General features: G+C 34.0%; 1 protein-coding gene across 1 annotated transcript; it reads left to right on the top strand.

Moving 5' to 3' along the window:
* The first annotated feature begins 593 nt into the window (after nucleotides 1-593).
* LOC129004306 (dolichol kinase-like) lies at nucleotides 594-11,191 on the top strand. Its single transcript, XM_054432836.1, has 8 exons — nucleotides 594-680; nucleotides 1,233-1,474; nucleotides 1,811-2,022; nucleotides 2,527-2,712; nucleotides 6,335-6,544; nucleotides 7,660-7,924; nucleotides 10,233-10,310; nucleotides 11,026-11,191. Exons 3-8 carry the CDS (start codon nucleotides 1,966-1,968, stop codon nucleotides 11,151-11,153), a joined length of 924 nt encoding a protein of 307 aa, XP_054288811.1. The 5' UTR covers nucleotides 594-680; nucleotides 1,233-1,474; nucleotides 1,811-1,965; the 3' UTR covers nucleotides 11,154-11,191.
* The last annotated feature ends 7,705 nt before the right edge of the window (nucleotides 11,192-18,896 follow it).

Below are 18,896 nucleotides of genomic sequence, written 5' to 3'. Positions count from 1 at the left end.
TAGATAAAACATATGGCTTTGGCTTATTTAAAGTTGTACGCCCCTTATCGGTTACACTATGAGTTACACTCTTGTAAATTGTAAGTACATTGAATATATGGCATTTATTACTAATTTATAGTACTAATGCAAAAATAATCAATGGTTCTATCACTAGATTCTTTTTAGAAGCCTTTGGAAGTTTTTACTGACGACTGTCGTTATTGGTGGCTGTCATCTATCTCTGTCAGTCAACAAGACAAGAAAGTAGAAAATAGAGTTAACACATAACTTAACCTTACTTAGTTTGTTTGTACACTTTCGTCTTTCGTTTTGGTGTTGTTTCGGTTCGTTTAGCCTAGTTGGCGCTGACAGGACAATTTTCTTATCAACATTTAACAATCTAAACTTTAATTTCCAGTTACGATTGTAATTTGTTTTTGATTTAATACATTGCTACACGCTAGTTAGTTATTGGTTGTCAGATGTATTCAGAATAATCCAAAATTGATTTGTTTACCTAACACTTTTTATTTGGGCCTATGCTTCCTTTTAAACTAAGAGTTTTAAGCACTAAAAGAATACATCGTTGGTATATTTGTCCTTATAAAAATGAAGAAAAGTAACTCAATACCAAGCTTATTAACTGAACTAAACGGTAATATTGAAAACTATTTACTTGACAACAAGATAAAAACAAGGTAAGATAGGCATAATATGTTTGTAAAGAATAATTTAGCCTATTAAACTCATATTTTTAACTAAAACTATTTTGTTATCACACATTTTATTGCCTTATAATTTTAAGTTAATTTAGTGCAAGTCCAATGTGATTGAAATAACAGGGACACTTTCCTATATCTGATGAATGAATTACAATAGCATATTTGTGGGCTCGTTTTACACAAGCGACAAATCTAGCAACTAGGTAGTCACTAGTTCCCAAGCGCAATGTAGCGGACCACATTAGTTAATCAAATGGAGCCATTCACACAAACATACAGCATGCGCCTATTAGCGTCATATGTAAACATTCCTTACTTTCTGAATAGCTCACATATAACAACTAACTACTATTAAGTGATGTTATGAGATGAAGATGATAAGTTATAAAATATCAAGTCTTTAGTGTTAGTAGATCCTTAAAAATATAACATAAGTGAAGCCAGCTAACAGAGGCTTACGCTACATAGCTTATGTAATGTAGGCTTACATTTTATGAGTTAAATTAATTATTTAATCTTCTCTTTCAGAAAAGGAGCTAGTCCTGGATTGTGGCTTTGTTTTGTCTTGCCAACGTCAGTAATTCTTGGAATTTGGAATTACCCAGACTGTGGTTATTTCTACCGATCAGCAACATGTCTGAGTGTTGGCTTGCTACTCAACTCCTTATCGATAATTTTTCAAGTTCATCATTCTACTCAGTTCCGTACTATTTGTTGTGTAATCAACTCCATCACTACCACACTATTGCTACATTACTTCACTGAGCATAGTAAGTTTCATTCATTTAACATATTTCAATGATTATTTTAAGTTTTACACCAGGTTTACGTTTTTAAGTTATTTTTACAGGTTTACCGGAGACCTACATAATTGTTTTTTTTGTCAAGTTTGATTTATTACAAAAAATATGACTTCTGGACTGGAATTTAAATTACTTAAAAAAATATTTGTACAACAACATTTCAATTCATCACTAAAAATAGTGAAAAAAATAGTTTATAAGTTTTACTTGATTTTTAGTCTAGGTGAAGTAGGTTGATAGGTTAGCTTGTCTTTAAATTTCAGTTTTGTATACATTGTTAAGAAACATGCTTTGTTTGTTTAGGTATAGTTTTCACAGTGGTCCTTGGGATATTCAGTAGTTTCGGATTCAATAAACTACTTGTTCTTTCTCTGCAACTGTGTCCGCAAACATTTACATTTGGAGAAGCAGCTGTGGTCGTGGAAGCTGCAATCCTTTTCATTGCTTCTGTTGTTGCAATGCTCTTCACATTCACACCAGTTACATGCATCGATATATCAACAAAGATATTGCAGGTTGGTATTTTTTTCTTTAGCTGTAAGTTATTATATGTCATTATCTTTCAAAAAGCTTTAAACAGTTAGCTTTAAGTCCCCTCTGGACTTCTGCTTCGTATGGCCCCAAAATATCTATTTGCTTTAAATCTAAAGTGCAGTCTCTGAAGTCCAAGTATAACCAGTAAAATTATAAAAAAAGTTTCATATAAATGCAAAAACTCCTGACCATTTTTAAACTGAATGTCATTGCAACTGATTTTATTAATAGAACTAAACATTTATATACATTTCTTCCCCTCACCCCCAGAATTGCGACCTTAGTAAGAGGGGGACGTAATGTTTCCTTGGTAGTTTTAATCTTGACAATTTTGATGACGCCATCTCGTACTTGATCTTATTTGACCCATTGGCCACAAAGTTAAACAAATTTCTCTAAATATCATTAAATGAGCATTTTGCATTTTTCAATCGGGACACATCATAATTTTCTGGAATTGTATGATCAGTCAGTTGAGTGTCCAGGTAGGTATGACGGGGCTGATGATCTTCTGTGGTTGTGTCTACAACTTCCCTCGGCTCAGGAAGCCCATGGAGTTCTACTCTTGTCTTGCTGCAGTTCTGGTGATCATTGTCGTCTTGCTGCATGTCTTGTTGAACTTCAGTTCTGTTTTGTGGATTTTCTACTTGGCGACAGAAGATATTCTCACTGTAAGTATATTTTATCCGTAAAAATATCCTAAAGACTAGGTGTGAAAGAAGATTTTTTGAATACAGAGACTGTTCTCCTTGCCTAATAAACTTATCCTATGTTACTTTATAAGTGAAACTTTAACTTATGTGTTGTAAAGGATACTAAGACATATAAGACCGTAAACTGTATCTCAAAGATGATGTAACCCAATTCTGTCAGGAATTGGATTTTGAGGTTTCATCCGTATTTATAGATTCTTTAAAAACTATATTTGTTTCTTTGTATCATTCGCCTAATGGTAGACCTTTGGAGTTTTTAAGGATTTTGGATGTTTTTTTACCTTTTATTACTCAGTGGAACAACTACAATATTGTTATCGGTGGTGATTTCAACCACAATTTTGATGTTACTACAAGCAAAAGAAATGTAAAAAACTTGTTAAATCTATTTAAACAGTACAACTTTTATCATTTAAATAATTCACCAACTAGAGGCATAAACTGTCTAGATAATGTGTTTGTATACCAAAAATCTGCTAAGCTCTCTTTTTTAAGTTTGTTCAAATTTCCATTTTCAGACCATGATGGAATTATTGTTAATATGCAGAAGAACGATGAGCCATTAGTTACAGATAATATATCTCCTTCAGTCTCAAAAGACCCCATTCAGTTTTATCTACCTATTAAAAGCCATGTACATCTGTCTCTGAAATTGTCTACTTATGATTGGTTATCTCTTATGTCCAAGTATTCGAGTAGTGGTAATATACAGTTCCAATGTTTATTTAATATACTAATCAACAATATTAATTATTTTAAGGTCCCAAGTAAATGTAACGTATTCAAACCTAAGTATTTGAACAAACTAAACAAGGGGTGGTATACTAAAGAGTTGGGTCAAATGAAAGAAAGGCTATTGTGTTTGTATGGTTTGCTCAAAGATACTGGAAATGTGAACAATACTGGCCTAAGGTGTAAATATTTAAAACTGAAATGTCAATATAAAAACTGTTTAAATGAAGCAAAGCTAGAAAACAATGTTAAGTACATAGAAGAAAGTAATAGCAGATGTAAAGCCGCATGGGAGGTAATAAAAAATAACTGTGAAATTAAAAAAACAGCTGATTTGCAAATTGAGCCAAATACTTTCAATCGTTTTTTTCTTGACAGTGTAGACAAGATCAAACAAAGTATTAAGACTCCAGGTATAATCACTTCTTATAATGAATTTTAAAAAAAATATGAAATTGATAGTTGTAATAAATTTTGTTGGTCAGCCATCACACCTAGTGATATTCTTAGTGCCACTAAAAGGATGAAAAGATCAGCTAGTGTGGATGTGTACAATATGTCAAACAACCTATTAAAAGTAATTGTTGACTCTTTGGCTAATCCATTGGCAATATGCATAAATAATCTTTTATCACAAGGGGTTTTTCCTGATTTACTCAAAGTCTCTCGAGTCTGTCCCATTTACAAAAAAGGCCCTAAGGACCAACCTCAGAGCTATAGACCACTTTCAATTATACCTGTATTGGGAAAACTAATGGAAATAATTATTTACGATCAAATCAGAAATTATTTTGAAATACACAACATCTTTAACAACAATCAATACGGTTTTAGAAAAGGAAAATCTACTCTCAATGCATTGGACGATCTAGTCAGGCAAGTTCATCTCTCTTTTGAAAATAAAACTTATGCGCAGGCCACCTTCTGTGACCTCAGTAAAGCATTCGACTCTGTTGACAGCTATATTCTCATCTCTAAATTACAGTACTATGGATTTGATGGCCCTCCATTATCTTTTTTAAGAAGCTACTTGCAAAATCGGAAACAAGCAGTTTGTATAAAAGGAAGATGGTCAGATGAAGTGTCAGTTGAATGGGGAGTACCACAGGGTTCAGTCCTTGGCCCCCTTCTTTTCTTAATCTATATAAATGATCTACCCTCTTCTGTTGATTGTAAAACCATTCTGTACGCAGACGATTCTACTTTTTTATGTACAAGTAAAAACTATAAAGAACTTGAAAAATTGGCTGATGAAACATTAAATAATGCACGAAATTGGTTTCATGGTAATGGACTTTTGCTTAACAAAGAAAAATCACAAAAATTAATATTTTCCTTAAATAATAATTCAAGAGAGTTGTTTGAGAACAGTGATAAGGTTAATACAGTTTTTTCAGCAAAGTTCTTGGGAATATACGTAGATAGTCAGCTAACATGGGATTCACATATAGACTATTTAAATACCAGACTTCCTCGTGTAATATTTTTACTAGGCCGTCTGAAAAAATGCATTCCACTAAATTATGTCCGAACAGCATATTTTTCATATTTTCAATCCATTTTCAGGTATGGGCTGATTTTTTTGGGGCAATTGTGCTAGGGTAGAGGAAATTCTTGTTTGGCAAAAGAAAGCGGTTAGAGTTATCTCTAATAAAGGCTCGAGAGACCACAGCAAACCACTTTTTAAAAATCTTCAAATTCCTACTATTATTAACGTGTATATTTATGACTTAATAGTTTATATCTTGGAAAATCAACATCTTTTAAAATTTAGACACAATACTCATAATCATAATACCAGAAATAAGAACCATACCTCAATAGAATTCCATCGTTTAAGTAAAACTCTAAATAGTCACATAGTTTTGTCACTTAAAGTGTATAACTTTCTTGAATCCATAATTAAATTATATACTACCGGTATAAAGGATTTCAAGAATAAATTTTATTGTTGGCTGACCAATAACCCATTTTATAGTTTGGAAGTTTTTTTTAACAATAAGATTCTTCAGTTGTAATTTGTTTTTTGTTTTGTTAACAAGTATTGTAGGCCTATATGTCTCCTTTTTTTAGTTAGCTATAAGTATTTAATTAATTATTAACTGACTGTGCTATAAGTTTGTTTAGCTGTATCATGACGTTGTCAATAATTTGTTAAAATTCAAAAGACAATAAAGCATATTTCATTTCATTTCATAGCGTATTTCTGTGCCTAGTTTTAGAGACTTATGTATTCACAGCTAAATACAATATATAGTGACTGCCAAAATTTTAACCCACATCTTCCAGGACAAAGATCTACATTTTTATCAATAGCATTTTATTACACAGAAAATTGTCATTATCGGAGATCACCCTTCTAAAAAAATTATTACAATAAAACATAAATAAACCCTCAAATCATTAGTTATTATAAAGGTTAGGCCTACTTCATTACCAATCATTGATCCTGTCAACTTAAACCCAAGAGATACACAGTTGATTTTTGGCGGGCTTCTCCCACTACTCTCTGCCATCGGCAGGCAAATCACTCAAGAGTTAGTTGCACACCACTTGACCTGACCAAGATGGAATTTAAAACACGGTGATGTCTACTAACTGGGGAGAACACCATAAAACAAACCATTTGCTTTTTGCCCTCTCCCCCCTCCACGCCACTACTTGTACTGCTCAATAAGTACATCTGTGCCATACGAGTAAAAGTGAAAGTTTTCCATGTTACTCATGATGACGGATATTGGTCTTTGAGGCGTAAACGAATAAACAGTAAAATTCTCCTGTTATTTTATTGTATCTCTTGACAAACTTTTACAACATTTGGCCATTTTTTCTATTTGGTGATTGACAGCTAAAGCTGGTTGCCTCGTGGGTGTTGGCAAGCGTTGTGGCCGTAGTGGCAGCCATGACACAGGTGAAGGGGGGCCGCAAGGCGTCCACCATCGTCAGAAAGTACTTCCACTTACTAGCTGTGGCTGTCTATCTGCCAGGACTCTTGTTGAACCCTTGCCTGCTCTACCTGGCAAGCGGAATAATATTTGCCATTTTTGTTGGTCTTGAGGTCAGTATCGTTACTCTCCAATAATGTATTTTGGTTGTTTTCTTACAAGTGATTTTCAGTATACGTAAAACATTTTAGAGTTGTTTACTTTTACTTAGTGTTGTCTGTTAATTTTTAGGAGTATTGTAAAAATGTTAATCTCAAAAAGAAAAAAAAACTAAAAATGGCATTTTTTGTATTGATTTCAGGAACACTAAGCATTTATTGTGTATTTTACCTGAATTTCCAATGATAATCAATTAGTTGTGTTTTAAAAATATTTGAAGCTGTAACTTTTACTTTTTGTAAGTACTTTGACTGCACTCAGTAATTCAATTAGCCACCGAACTCTTCCAAAATGTTGTATGTACCACACAAATTTTAAGATAGTTGTATGATGGAAAGTGTTGAGTGGTATGCATCGCGACCAAATTATTGCTGCTTTGATAATTTACTGGCAGAGAAAAAGAGAGCAACGTGTCCCTCTCCACTGGGTGCATCTAATTAATTTAAAATTTTAGAAAATGGAAATGTTTCAGACCTGAGAAATGAAAAACATAAGTTTTTAAACTATTTTCGGATGTCGTTTTATGAACTTCACAAAAAATTGAAAAGTGACCTACGAAGACATTACGGGACGTTGAGAAATTGTATACAACCAATTGAAATGCTGGCTGTGATTAATAACAAAAACTAAAAAATATAATACAGTATGCACTGGTAGTTCAACTCGATTACTAAATAATTAAACTGTTAAAACAAAATATCTAAAGTTATTTGCAACGAACTGCACTCGGGGAGTGCTCCCGGACGACTAAACAATCGTGTAGTGTGAAAGGAGCCATATGGTCACATGGTCTACTAGTTGTAGTCACGATTATTACTCGTACGAGAGTCACTGCAGTGGTGCCCTACGGTCGCTGTGTGGGTGAAAATCTTACACAATTGATAATCGTATAATGTGAAAGGGGCCATAAGCTCCAACTGTCAATGATTAATAATCGTATGAGCAAAATCGTATAGTGTGAAAGGAGTGTTACAAATTGTGCAAAATATGGAGTAATCCGACCCATCACAATGTAATATACATGTTTTATTATGCCATTCATTCATATCAACATTATTTCACTGCACAGATAGTGAGGGTGGCCAAGGTAGCGCCAGTAGCTGAGGTGTTGGACTCTGTGTTCCTCACATTCGTAGATGAAAAGGACGCAGGTCCCGTGGCTCTAACTCCACTGTGTCTGATGGCGGGTGTGTCTGCCCCGCTGTGGCTACACCCAGCTCCTGCATCATCCCCAGACTCCCTCCCCCCTCTGCTGGCGGGGCTACTGTCAGTAGGCGTGGGTGACACGGCAGCCTCTGTGTGCGGCTCGTTGTTCGGTCGTCACAAATGGCCAGGTATGGAACAGATGTAAAAATATAGTGTGTAAGTCTGCTTATCATGAAAAATACAAACTGCTGTTCTGAATAAAGTAATGGTTAAAATTACTACAAGACCCAAATCCATTAAACAGGCTCACCACTATTAAAAAATAAATGTTGTTGTTCTACATATTATATTACTTGTATTTACACAAAACATATTCGCCTCTTAAAGATTAGAATGCTTCAATTTCTATAAATCTTTTTCTAAGAAGCATTCTTTTTGAGTAATTAATTGCATTGAAGACTTGAATTATAGTCCGTCCGTTTGGCTATGATACCCAGAGGATTAGGAACCTTCTCGGAACTCAACTCACCCTCTCGACCCGCTCGTCGGGTTGGCCGGAGACAAACGATGACTCACCCACTGGCTCAGTCCCACAGATCTGTAACTTTTTTTGTTTTAAGTTAAAATAAATTGTGCTTTATAAATTTGAGTTCTACGTGAAATTCCAAAAATAATGAGCCCAAACACGATGTGGATACTTAATATCTACGATCTGGTAGTATTACAATTACTCTGTATTGTCACCAGCTTTGTCAAAACTTTCAGATCGTAGATATTAAGTATCCACGTCGTGTTTGGACTCATTATTTTTGGAATTTAATGTAGAACTCAAATATACAAATAACAATTTATTTTAACTTAAAATAATAAAAGTTACATATCTGTGGGACTGTGACAGTAGGTAGGTAAACTTTTTATCAACGGACAGCCTGGCGTCTGAAGGGTGAGTCAAGTTCTGAGAAGGTTCCTAATCCGCTGGGTATCATAGCCAAACGGACGGACTATAGTTGTATTAGTAAGTAATTTTCAAAACTGTTTGAAACCACTACTATCACATTTCACTAATCAGTAAAAAATTAAAACAAAATGTGAAACTATCAACATTTAAAAAAGTATAAACTTTGTGTCAGGAGCTAACATCATAAAGAAGCTCTTAGTCTAGTCATAAAGAAAATTGTTTACACTATGTAATCTTAGTCTTTTGAATCTGGAGTCCAAACATTGATATAAGTCTTTGAAATATAGATGTAACAACTTACTTAAGAGACTACTTTAGTTTAGTAACTCTGGATTGTTCAATAAAGTAGGTATTTTGGACTGTTCTTATAATCAAAATATGAGTTCTGTTATATAAGTTCAATCTACTTAAGGTCTTTTCACACCAGTGTCCTGGATATTTGGCATGTTTTTGTCTAAATAAATTGCTGCCAATGCTATCAAATGAGACCGTTCACACCGCACCAGGATGTCTTGCATGTCCTGGACGTCCCCGATGGTCTTGTGTGGATCCCTCGGAGAGTGATTTTTCTCAAATGTCCAGCCCATCACAATGCCCATCCATAGCCTAGCACATGGGCAGTGAACACTTCGTGCTTCGCTATATTTGGTACTCTCTATTGTAGAAACTGTATTTAAAGTGTCAAGTTTCTTATATCTACATTGATTATTAACAATGCTTCTTCAAACTGATATGGAGTCAAATAAGTTCTATAAATAAGTAAAATATCTTCATCCAGCTTCAGATCAATTATATCAATTATTTAACATGGGGACGCCACTATGTGTGTATTTTAACCCAAATATGAGTGAAGGATGAGTGGCACAATCTTGTAGTCTTGTTAGTGACTAAGGCCCATATATTCCTTAGACACAGCTGTTAATTAATAGGCCAAACAGCTAATGGCAACTAAGGGACCTACAGTTTATAGGGGAATCCGAACCACATTCTTGCCTTGGTATTAACAAATTGGTCTAATTATCAGGATAGTACTGCGGATAGTCATAGTACTCACTAGTGCAGAAGTTAATCCACACCAGGGAGTATTGCATCCACAGTGCATCTCTATAAATATCCACAATTCGTGACCTCCTAGTAGCTGGATTACAGGACGACGCCACCGTCCCAGTCATCATGCATCGATTAATGTACTCACCAAAACTCTTCCGTTTTTTACTAATGTGATGAATCCATTTACTTCTTTTGTTAACGAGTATAATAATACTAAGTTGTCATTTCATTACTATAAAAATATCAACTAATTAGTTTATCCATGGAACAGAACACCTAAGAACTTGCGGAAAAGGCATATTTAAACAGGTAAAACAAATAGACTAAGTCAGTTGTTCTGTCTCCGAATGAACAAGTGGATGTTTGGTATGTTGCTGGGCGGTGTGAAAAGGCCTTTAAATGATTTTTTCTTTGATAGCTTGGATGAAATTCAAAATTTAGGGAATGTAGTCCTTAAATTACAAATAAAAATGTTTTCTTTTTACCAGATTCTCAAAGGACTAAAGAGGGGTCTGCAGCTTGTTTTATCTCCCAGTTGTTCTTCGTCATAGCCATGATACATTTTGGTGAGTATTTGTGAAAACTCAAGTTAACTCGACAGTTTTTTTTCCAATTTTTTGTACTTACGTCATAGACTAAGCAACACAAGTATTTTGTTTCTATTATTTTAGGGTTATTTTCATGATTTTTGTTTTACTGTTTGGTTATATAACTAGGAGACAAGTTATTGTTTATGATTAGATTGTTTTATTTGGTCAAACGAGGTTCTAAATGACTGAAATAACAAGAAACAAATTGTATACAAAACACAACCTCTACAGTGGGACGTGCACAATAAAATTGACTTCAGCTGTTCCATAAGGATGTCAAATCTACTAAGGGAGTATGTTTTATCAATGCTTACATTCTTTAAAAAAATTAAAATTTGTGTTTGAACCTCAATGATTGAAGTTGAGAGTTGAAATACAATTTTGAATTGTTTTCATTGTTGGGATAAAGCTGAATTCTTTTCATAAAACATGTGCATAAAAACTAAAAAGACAAAAACACTCTAGCTCTACATAAAACGGGTGGTTCTTGTAGAACATTTATGAAGGGAGGATGGATATAAAAAAGGTTAAGAGTAGAGTAACTTGTTACATCCTATTTTAGGTTCAAAGTAAAACAACATTGTTTCCTCATTAAAAATTGTCACCCTCAGTGACTATCATTAAAAATCAACCAACAATTATTGATTTCTTTGGTTGGCAATTTATTTAAACCTGTTTTTTTCTATTTCAGGTTATATTCCAAGAAACAACCTGTTACAGCCGATAGTTGCGATTTCCGCTGTCTCTTGGGTTGAAGCTACAACAGACCAAATTGATAACCTTGCCCTACCTCTGCTCATGTACATATTAATGTTATAAGGTAGACTAACGTCCTAGTCAATGTTGTAAAGACAACAAAAACCAGTGAGGGAAGCATTCCCAAAAAATATTTATTTTAGCTACTCATGTAGTGCCTATGTAGTCCTAACTGTGAGATTAACTAGTTACTAAGGTGGGTGAAACTAAACAATATATTGTATTGCAAAGTATGTAAACAGATACAGAATACGTCGTAATCAGTCTAATGCTTCACGAAAATTTAACTACGATCGATAATAGCTTATTTTGCCCAAAGATCTGAAAGAATTGACACACCTGGAAATGTGTTTCAATTAGGAGTCCCAGCTGAAATGTTTCAGCCAAGACGCAAAAGCCATTTTTTAACACATGAAAAACAAGAATGCTACATTCTGTAAGAATGCTATAAACTTGTAAAAAAGCAATCTCAGACAAAAATAGTTTACTAAGTAATAAAATACTAATCACACCAATTTTTAAGGTTTTCTGAAATAATTATTTAGCGACAACGACAATATGTACAAATAACGTAGGTATAGTTCGGCTACTTAAAAAGCGACCTCCTCTAGCATTGGTTAGCATTAGCGCGCAGGTCGTTTTCTAAGCGGCCGAACTATAGTCAACACCATGTTTGTTGACATCTGGAAATACCTAACCATCATAGTGGGGTGAAACATTCTTAGCCTAACAAACTTTTCATCTTTAGGCATCTAAAAAAGTAATAGTTGTATAGTTTTGAAGATGTTTATGATTTTCAGGCAGCTTGGTTTAAAAGGTATTAATTTAAACCATCCTTGAAATGTGAACAACATGATTTCATTTAAATACTGTGATTTTTGCATTTACTAAAAAACTTCTTAATCATAACATAAAATATCCTAATATGTTATTTTAATATTTATTTAGTGTATTTTAGGGACATTTATATACATATGTAAGTTGTATATCTTAGGTTTATTGTTTCCTGTTAGTTAACTATTATGAATCCTAGTCTTCCATGTCTTGCCCAGGAACTTTAACATAATCCTTTTTAATTTATCCCTTATATTGAGCAAAAATAAAAAAAATTCAATCCTAAATCAAAAATCAATCAACAGGGTATGCAAAATATTACAATATTAGATACTATCCGTAATACAAAAAAAATTCTGCTATTAAATATTGGTTGTTACTTTCTCTTTTTATACATAAGTATACCTAACACAATATAAAAAGAGTTATAATTATAACGTTATTCAGTAAGCATCTGTTTTCAAGAAACAATATTGATGGGAAAAGTAAAGTTATTGTGCTTTAGTGAATTTTTAGGATAAATATTTTCTTTTGTAACAAACAAAATACACTATTATTTGACTTGTAAAATTGGTATTTACTCAGGGGAGGTATAGAAGAGGCTACGATGACAGCTGTGGGCTTCTTATTAGCTGAGGGAACGCCATTACCGTAACAAAACTGAATGTACCCATCGGCCTCGGTGGTCTAATGGTTAGCGTACCGGGCTGATATGCTGAAGGTCCCGGGTTCGAATCCTTTTGGTTGCATTATCTTTTTGTCCAAGATTTTTTTATTATCAGCAAGTTCGGTTGGTTTGGTTCGGTTATTACAGTTTAATTTTATTATTAAGTCATTATAAAATTTTAATTGAACAATTTCTAGTTTTATTTAGTAAACAGAATTATTTTTCCGATTACTAAACTTTTGTTATATTATTTCTTTATCAGCAAGTTTGGTTAGTTCGGTTAGGTTATGATAGTTTAATTTTATAATTAAAAAATAATAAAATTGAATTTGATGCATTTATAATTTTATTTTATGAACAGAGCTATTTTTGCGATTAGTAAACCTTCATTGCCAAAGTGCTCTCTACTACAGCGCTGTTCACGGAGAAATTTTGAACTAAATACCTCATTCGTACCTCCCCTAAGTCAGACCCTGTAAAATTAATTCATTCAAATATGTCTTAGCAATTTTAAGACTGATATGTAAACATTGCTCATTCATGGACAAGGATTTTGTATTGTGAATTTCACAATAAATGTTGGTAAATTCTTTGGGCTGAAACGTTGATTAAGCTGGAATAATACATTAATATTTGGCTGTATCAAAAACATATCTTTCCTTTATTAGGTAACCGTTTGGTTTATATTAAAACTAGCTGTAACCCGCGGGCTTTGCCCCGTTTAACTTCTTAATTTTCAAGATGATCTCGTTCGCATGGCTCAATCACGTCCTGGTTGAAGTTCGTTCGCTACGCTCACTCACCTTTAGGTTGGAGAGTGCCAGTAGAATATAATACCCATTATTAGGAAAGGATTCAAAATTGGACGTGTTTGGGGGGGATTTACAATCCATGCTGCCCCTGGTGGATCATTCCAGAGAGGCCCCTCTATTTCTGATTCTTCGGTGGCTTAGAAATACTACACAATTTCGGTGTTGGTAGGGGGTTTAGAAATACATGAGGTATTGTTTCAACTCAATAAACTTGACCCTTATGATCCGATCGGTGAATAGACTAGCTAATAAATAATGAAAAATAGAAATAAATTTGGGTCTGCGGGCCAGAATGTTTTACTTCAGGTTGGCTCAAAATCAAGTTGCTTTGGAAAGTATACATAAAAAAAATTTAATTGTTAAACTACAACCTGTTTAAACTGCAATTGCAAAATTTGTTCAAACCGATTGTTTTTATCACAGTTGTGATTGAACGACTAAATTGTGAATGTCCCTGTCATTATGGTGAACATAACTGATTTGTCATGGTGTTCAGTCATTGATTGTTGTGAACATCTCTTACATTCACAGCGAAATAAAGAAACCTTATATGATTGCGGAGACATCATCATCGTCTTCTGCGATCAAAGCGAAATCGTGAGCATCATCCGCTGTCATCTTCAACCTCTCCTGCGATCATTTCGAATCGTAAAAATCTTCTGCGATCTCGGAGACATCATTATTGTCTCCCACAATAGCAGCAAAATCATTAACATCTCCCACATTCGCAGAGTCATATTATTCTTCTCCCACAATCACTAAGAAATCATTGTTCGACAAAATTATATACATCTTACACGTTCATGGAGACATAACTTTTGTTTCTTGTGATAGCGTCAAAACTTTTTACATGCAATCTTTGGAGATCAAGAAAATAAAAGCTCGGCTTAATAATATAATCCTCTAGGACATTTTATGAATGAAATTTATTTTACAATCAAAACCAAAAGAAATATTCCTTGAGGCGCCGTGAGGAAAATACAGTCTTGTGTTAGTGTTTGATGATGCCTTAGGCCATCTTCGCCATAGTTCCGAGCTACTATTAAACTCATGTGTGTTAATTTTATGTTATTGTTACTTACTTACTTACTGCCCTGGCCATTTGTACCCCAGTCGGTACTTGGCCTCAGCAACACAGCGCCTCCATCCGTCTCTTTCTTCAGCATCCTCCTCTCCAATTCCCAGCCGCCTCATGTCTTGTTGCACCTGGTTCCACCATTTAGTCTTTGGTCGTCCCCTGGATCTTCGTCCCTCTAGTGTTCCCCTCAGAATGTTCTTCAGGTTTGACTCTTCTTCTCTTCTTAGTATGTGTCCTGCCCGTTTTAGTCTCCTACTTCTTATTTCTCCGATGATGTCTGCATTTTTGTACATTTCTCTTACTTCCTGGTTGTGCCTCTTCCTCCACTCTCCATTTTCTAGCGTTGGGACAAAAACTTTCCTCAATACTTTATTTTCAAAAACTGTTATTTTTCTTTCTTCTTTTTTGTTCAGGATCCAAGTCTCTGTTATTGTTATTATTATGTTATTGTTACTGATAAATATTTATTTGTTTTATGGTATTGTGTGAGTAAATGTGAAATTGATGTGGTTGAAAGCTCAGAACAGACTTATGTAAACCATGTGTGTAAGATCAAGATGGCCCAATACCAATACCAACATGTGATGAGGACATATTTCATATTATTGGATTGATATGAGTAATGTATCAATATTAAATTCTAACATAGCAAATTTACTACAACTCATGCCTGCTAAATGCATTAGTTAGCCTAAACAATAAGTTATTGAATCTCAATTTTTCTTTACTGAAGTTATTCATGCAAGCTCACAAGTGTTAAATAAATAGTAGATCATAAGTCAGACTGTTACTGTTAAGAATTTACTTTAATACAGTAATTGTTACTGTTATTCATCGGCGCCCGCATGGGGGGGGGGGCATTGGGGGCCACGACCCCTAGTAAAAAAAACTAAATTTATAATTGAATATGGTTTTTTGAGTGATTACGGCTTTTAGACAGCCAAAAATCATGTTTTCACTGTTACAGTACTGGTTTGTAACACAGGAGAAATTTTCTGTGGGCCCCCATTCTGTTATGATCTTATAAATAATGTCTGAACTTAAGAGTTGTAACACAAATTTATAAGCCTAGTTAGATTAATTTACTTTGTCTACAGTTGACAGTAATGCCTCGTTCACACGGTGCGAGTTTACAAGGCGTGCTTGTGTTTGTTCACACGGAGCTTGTCCACTCGCTAACCTGCAGACGTGTAGAAAGACGCCGGCGAGTGCGCTTGTAGTCGTTCACACGATGCTTTTTCCACTCGCTCAGTAGCTAGCTTGAACCAAATCCTCCGACATCTTTGAATAACATGCACACAAGCAGTACACAAAAGTAGCGGCAGCGTCAACTTTTTCCAGAGCTTTTTTACAAGCAGCTTTTGAACGAGTATGTCGTTCACACTGAGCTACTTTACTAGCTGCGTCTAAAAAAGCCGGCGTGTAGCTTGTAAACTCGCCCTGTGTGAACAGGGCTTTAGTTTTAGTGGTATTTTGTAAACAAGTTTGAAAACAGCTGATTTCTCTGCTTTTTCTTTTGCTCACAATTTTGTTCTGTTCGGTTGTCATCTGGTGTGAGGAACCGAACATAACAACATTTAGGCTTTGTTTATTTAAATTTAAAATTAAACAAACGAGAATGGGCTGCATGTATATTAAATGAATTCTTACCGTGTAATACATCTTTAGTTTAAAAAACAAAGTAATTATTAACCCATTTAGATGATTAATATAATTTAATGTAATGGAGAGTATTTTTCCTTTACTGAATTTTGAGGTTAGCAATAAAACTCTTTATCCTGTCGCTAATGGCTACGATTAAAACTAGGACGCTGGTGTCCGGGATGCTAGAGAGGCATTAAATCAAATGGGGGCGATTAGACAAGTGATGGCAGCGTCGGATGCTAAAAAAGCCACCTGACGCTCAATTTTGTAAATCCCTGCTGGGAAGCTGAAATTTGAGCGTCCGGAGAATTGTTGACTCCCGGGATGCACAAAATCGGTTGTGAGGCATTGGTTATATGCTCTCATGGTAAGACCTGGACCCGGGTCCGATTTACTTTTTCAATTTGATGTCCCCATAGGCCAAAAATACCATCCGTTCAAAATGTTATAGATAAATAATATATATATATATATATACAGTTTTATATATTAAGTATCTGTCCACAAAACACAATAACTGTATCAATTTAATAACTTGAGTAATTTTTGTTCGATTTTGTTCCTCAAAGTGTAGGGCGGGACAATCTTGAATGAGTTCGCGAACCAGCATGAACAGACCATGTGAACGAGGTTTTAGGGGGGGGGGGGGTTTATGGGGTAAAAAAGGGGTTTTTCTCATTTCTGACCCACAAAACACAAATGTTCCCAATTTCTCTAGACCATGTTAAAGAGTTTAAAAAATTAATAATTTTGTATACTTCAGTGTTTTAGTCAGTTACGGAGAAAATTCAAAACAAAAGTAGGCCTAAATTTAAAATTCCCACGTTTAAAAATTATTAACTGTTGTAATTTTCTTGTTTATGGATATATTTTGATCAAACTTGGCCAATGTTTTTATACTAACACTAAGCTATTGATATTTTACTAAAAACACACTTTATTAGCCTCCCTGAAGCAATAAACCTGGGTATGTGTTAAACCTAACATTATTTAAATAGAGATATACAAAAAGTTACATAACATTAAAATAAAATAGCAATCCGAGGGGCTAGCATCCCAACACAAGTCACGTCATTTTTGACTCGAAGTGGTATGCTAGCCTCTTGGACGCCAACATCCCGGACGCCAGCGTCCTAGTATAATCGTAGCCAAAATAATGCAGCTGGTAAGAACATGATAATTACACATGATAACCAAAAGCTGTTGACAAAATACTATGTGCAATTCGTGTTCAAAGTCCTTTTTATTCTCGATACAATTGACACTTTTCTTTTATTAAAAAAGTAATACTTTGCTCACTTGCACAAATAACTATTCCTTTAGTTTCATCTCTGTATTATATCTGTCCAAAATGTATTTCCTGCTAATTTTAGAAATGTTTTAATAGGTATGTTAGCAAGATCTTCAATTAGTTTGGGATATGGCAATGAAATCATGACAAATTTTTGTTTTGCCTAGTTAAATTTGTAAACTAAAATATTTTCTTAATGACACAAAAATGTTATTTACTAAGATTAATTTATAATTCTACCTAAACATTTTAAGGTAGTCATAAGCTATAAATTGGTGGTATATTTTTTAAATCCAATTTGTAGAACTGGAGTTTTATCAAATTTTGTTATTTACCTATGAATTGACTAACAAAAATTATATTACATAGACACACATTAAACATTTTAGTCTTAAGTACTTATATGACTTTTCTATTCTTATGCCTAAGAAACACACTTAACAAATGTCAATGGCCCAGTGATAAACTTATTGATTTTGGTAATTTCACTGCCATATCCTCCCTACTAACAGAGGTTTTATATGTGTAAAGCACAAAAAAAAAATAGCTTGGAAAAACAAATATTCTTGATTTATATAAAGTGTTTTTTATTTTATTTTAGACAATAGTTGTTATTATAGTAAATTATTTTGTGGACAGAGATTATGTTTTCATCATACTGTCCGGAAAACAGCAGTTTTTAGTTCTCTAAATCGTCCGCAAATCATCCCTTTCGGGTAACTTCAAATAGGCAACAGAAAAAACAGATGGTAAATTTTTCAGTTTGCTAACCTTAAAGTTTGTTGTTACGTTATACAATTATGAAAACACTGCTAATTACACAATATTTTAACTAAGTTATGTTTGTAAACAACAGACATGAAAAAATAGACAGACTTTGTACAACCTCAATCTCAAATTATGTGCGTCTGATTTTGTAACGATTAAAAGGTTATTTATTACCACAGTATGATGAAAATAGTTGTTCATCACACGGGGCAAAATTGTCTTTTTGGCATGTTTTACTAGCGAGGCGCAGCCGAGCCACTTTCGCTCCTAGTGATGAAAACTACTTAACTAATATTGTGAATACCATCCTTGGTAGAACTGAAAATATACTAAGAGTGACTTTGATTCTTTATTTATTTATTGTAGGAATATTACATGTTATCTTTTGGATGTTTATATTATAATTATTGTTGATAGAATATAGTACCTTTGACTATTAATACAACTAGACATTCCATCCCCATGTTAAAGTTGTAGCCAGGTTTTTAATCAAATTTGTCTTAGTTGACGTGAGCCACCTACAGATTGCGCTGATCTAAATTACTGATTTCTGCCGATTAAACAATGTTTTTTACCAAGTCAAACTTATGGAATGACTTATTATGAGCTATAGCAACTGTTGTGACCCAGCAACTATGTCTGTAACAAAAAATAAGGTACAAAATAGAGTTTTAGACACTAGTGCAATCTGTGACTGGCTCACACAATAACT

This window comes from Macrosteles quadrilineatus, unplaced genomic scaffold (assembly GCF_028750875.1).
Source record: "Macrosteles quadrilineatus isolate MER2022 unplaced genomic scaffold, UCM_ALF_1.0 Scaffold_9__3_contigs__length_116548681, whole genome shotgun sequence".
NCBI classification, from domain to species: domain Eukaryota; kingdom Metazoa; phylum Arthropoda; class Insecta; order Hemiptera; family Cicadellidae; genus Macrosteles; species Macrosteles quadrilineatus.
The sequence above is the reverse complement of the archived record's forward strand: the minus strand, read 5'-3'. Positions and strand labels throughout refer to the sequence as shown.